Source organism: Mandrillus leucophaeus, unplaced genomic scaffold (genome assembly GCF_000951045.1).
Source record: "Mandrillus leucophaeus isolate KB7577 unplaced genomic scaffold, Mleu.le_1.0 Scaffold627, whole genome shotgun sequence".
In the NCBI taxonomy this organism is placed as follows: Eukaryota; Metazoa; Chordata; class Mammalia; order Primates; family Cercopithecidae; genus Mandrillus; species Mandrillus leucophaeus.
Window position 1 is genome coordinate 384,448 of NW_012106775.1, and position 3,973 is coordinate 388,420.

The 3,973-nt window shown below is 42.2% G+C and overlaps 1 protein-coding gene across 2 annotated transcripts in view; it reads right to left on the reverse strand.

The window, feature by feature from the left end:
- Nucleotides 1–3,973, reverse strand: part of RINT1 (RAD50 interactor 1) — a 59,621-nt gene that overhangs the window by 10,427 nt on the left and 45,221 nt on the right. For both annotated transcript variants that reach the window (XM_012000360.1, XM_012000359.1), the window contains exon 12: nucleotides 276–490. In XM_012000360.1, the coding sequence (XP_011855750.1) occupies nucleotides 276–490 (215 nt within the window). The remainder of the gene's footprint in view (nucleotides 1–275; nucleotides 491–3,973) is intronic.

A 3,973-nucleotide genomic window follows, 5' to 3' on the forward strand; every position in this document is an offset into this window, starting at 1 on the left:
GGCTGAGGTGGGAAGATCACTTGACCTCTAAGGTGGAGGCTGCAATGAGCCGAGATCACGCAACTGCACTCCAGCCTGGGTGACAGAGTAGGACTCTTGAAAAAAAAAAAAAAAAAAAGTCCAAGAACATATTTTAGAAAGATTTCCAACAATGAAGTTTAAAGTACATAAGGCCAAACCGGGTTCTATCTGGACACCTTGGAAATCTGACCACATATACCATCTTCAACTTTTACCAAACTGGTATTAAGAGCTGACTTACATAGGGGACATACCTTTCTTTTTTATACAATTTTGCAGCATCTTTAACTTCTCTAAAAACATGGTCTACTTGACGGGTCAACATATCATGCTTTAAACGCTCTAAGAGGTTAATCATGTCATCAAAGACGGAGCTCTCCATAGAGGCTAGCTGTCCCAGCTGCAATTTACTCAGAGTATTATTCTCTGCAAACACCTCCAGTGCAGCCTGTTGAAGTTGTAGAAAGAACTGAAAGCAAAAACATGTTAACACATTAACATACTTTTTTTTTAAACAGCTTGAAAGAGAATTCATATATCATACAATTCACCCATTTAAAGTGTATAATTCAGCTGGGCACGGTGGCTCACGCCTGTAATCCCAGTACTTTGGGAGGCCGAGGTGGGTGGATCACCTGAGGTCAGGAGTTCGAAACCAGCCTGGCCAACATTCCAACATTGTGACACCCCATCTCTACTAAAAATACAAAAATTAGCTGGGCACAGTGGCATGTGCCTGTAATCCTAGCTACTCAGGAGGCTGAATTGCGTGAACCTGGAGGGCAGAGGTTGCAGTGAGCTGAGATCATGCCTCGGCTAACTGCAACCTCCACCTCTACCTCCTGGGTTCAAGCAATTCTCCTACCTCAGCCTCCTGAGTACCTGGGATTACAGGTGTGTACCATCACGCTCGGTTAATTTTTTTTTTTTTTTTGTAATTTTCATAGAGATGGTGTTTCACCATATTGGTCAGACTGGTCTCAAACTCCTGACTTCATGATCTGCCCACCTCAGCCTCCCAAAGTGCTGGGATTACAGGCATAAGCCACCACGCCCGGCAGTACAAGTTTTTATGTGGACATATGTTTCATTTCTCTTGGTATGTACTGAAGAGTGGAATTGCTAGATATTATGGTAAGTCTATGTGTTAACAGTTTGAAAGGCTCATGCCTTTCAAATGGCTCGTGCATGGTAGCTCATGCCTGTAGTGCCAGCACTTTACGAGGCTAAGGCCAGAGAATCATTTTATAGTGAGACCTTATCTCTAGAAAAAAAATATTAGCTGAGTGTGGTAGCCACAGACCTGTAGTCCCCGCTACTCAAGAGGCTGAGATGGGAAGACTGCTGGAGCCCAGGAGGCAGAGGTTGCAGTGAGCTGAGATTGGGCCACTGCACTGTAGCCTGGGCGAAAGAACAAGATCTCATCTCAGAAAACAAAAAGACAGTTTGAGCCATACTGTTTTCCACAGCAACTGTACTATGTTACATTCCCACTAGTCAATGTTAAACTGTTTTGAAATGGAACAATCTCAAGACATATTAACCAGAAAAAGCAGAAGAGTCTGCATAGTATGTTACCACATGTTGACATACACACACCAGTATTTATATAAACAGCTTTAGTAATATGTATAAGAAATTGATCAAAGTGATTGGCTTTAGGGAAGATTAGAATTAAGACTTATTTTCACTATATATAGTTTCAATACATAGTTTTGTGGCTTTTGAATTTCGTATCACATGGATTACATATAGTGAAAAATATTTTTCTCTTTCAACTTCTGTGTATGGTAATCACGAACTTAACAAAAAAAAAAATGACACTATCAGCCGGGCGTGGTGGCTTATGCCTGTAATCTCAGCACTTTGGGAGGCCGGACAGGTGGATCACCTGAGGTCAGGAGTTCGAGACCAGTCTGGCCAACACAGTGAAACCCCATCTCTACTAAAAATACAAAAATTACCTGGGCATGGTGGCGGGCGCCTGTAATCCCAGCTACTCAGGAGGCTGAGACAGGAGAATTGCTTGAACCTAGGAGGCAGAGGTTGCAGTGAGCCAAGATCATGCCACTGTACTCTAGCCTGGGCAACAAGAGCAAAACCCTGTCTCAAAAAACAAAAAAAAATGACACTATCTACTTGTTTTTTTATTTTTTGAGATGGAGTCTCGCTCTGTCCCTCAGGCTGGAGTGCAATGGCGCGATCTCGGCTCACTGCAACCTCCACCTCCCTGGTTCAAGTGATTCTCCTGCGTTAGTCTCCCAAGTAGCTGGGACTACAGGCGAGTGCCACCACACCTGGCTAATTTTTGTATTTTTAGTAGAGATGGGGTTTCACCATGTAGGCCACGCTGATCTCGAACTCCTGACCTCAGGTGATCCGCTCGCTTTGGCTTCCCAAAGTGCTGAAATTACAGGTGTGAGCCACTGTGCCTGGCCTTGTTTTAAATAAAATTTAAAATAATTTTTAAATGACACTATCAATAAGCATTTAAGCATAAAATTAACTATAAAGGTCTGAAATTTTATTTTTCCAAAATACAATTAACAGAGGACTAAATAAATCACCTTGCCAAGGTTATTTTTTTTTAAACTCTGAATAGCATTAGGCCATGAACACATCATAATAAGCCATATTAAGGTCATCAAACATTTGGCTAGCCTTGATGGCCTGGCACGGTGGCTCACGCCTGTAAACCCAACACTTTGGGAGGCCGGGGAGGCAGATCACTTGAGGTCTGAGGTTTGAGATCAGCCTGACCAACATGGTGAAACCCCATCTCTACTAAAAATACAAAAATTAGTTGGGTGTGGTGGCGCACACCTGTAATCCCAGCTACTTGGGAGGCTGAGGCAGGAGAATCACTTGAACCTGGGAGGCAGAAGTTGGAGTGAGCCAAGATCACACCACTGCAATCCAGCCTGGGTGACAAAGTGAGACCCTTTCTCAAAAAAAAAACAAAAACAAAAAACATTTGGCTACCCTTGAAATGTTTTCTTAAGAATTTTCAGTTGCTTTTCTTTTAAAGTTCTTGAAATAAAACTACACAAAATTTTAAAAACCAAAAGCCATTTAGAACTCTCCCAAAGATTTCATGGATAACGAACAAACCATAAAATCTTGTGGTTAATTTTTTTTTATACATTTACTATTAAAATTCAGACTACCCAACATGAACTTAGATCATCTCTATCTTTGTCTCCCCCCATCTCCCTCTCTCCTTCCGCCCCCTATCTTTTTGCATGGCAATGTGTCATGGGCATCAACTGCTTTCACATGGCCAGCAATTTTTCCCCTGCTTTTAACAGTACCCCAATTTTCCTTTGGGGGACCACTTCTTCCCCAATCTGAGACAATTTAGGTGGTGTCAGCCCTATCCTTTGGTGCCAGGGATGCACACTTAACTTGGTAATACCATGCCCTGCCTGCACTAGTGATTGTTCAGAGATGGACATATGAGAGGCATCTTGGTATTTCTGCTGAAACTATCAGAGAAGCAGCACTCTTCTTTTGAGATTGCAGAAGGACCACATGAGCCTGGAACCACCTGTGGCCACATGTCCAGAGCCTGCCTCAGAGCAAAACCAGAAATGGACAACTTTAGAACAGCCACGCCTAATCCTTTCAGAAAGTTAAATTCCTCACCTCCCATATCTCACCCCACACCCCAACTTAGGCCAGTTTGAATTTGGTATCTGTCATCTACAACGGAAAAATTCCTAATTCTGCATGGCTGCTTATTTCAGGCTTGGCACAATCTGGTAACCAGCAGACAGTTATCGGTAGAGAACCTGAAACAAATGGAAAGTGAATCCTGTTCATTCTTTTTCCTTTTTCTAATTACGCAATACAAAGTTTTAATAATTTTTACTTATACAGTATTGACTGGCTGAAGGACTGTGAATATGATTAAATAATTTTGAGGTTAAGACAGAATTTGCACCATATAGTT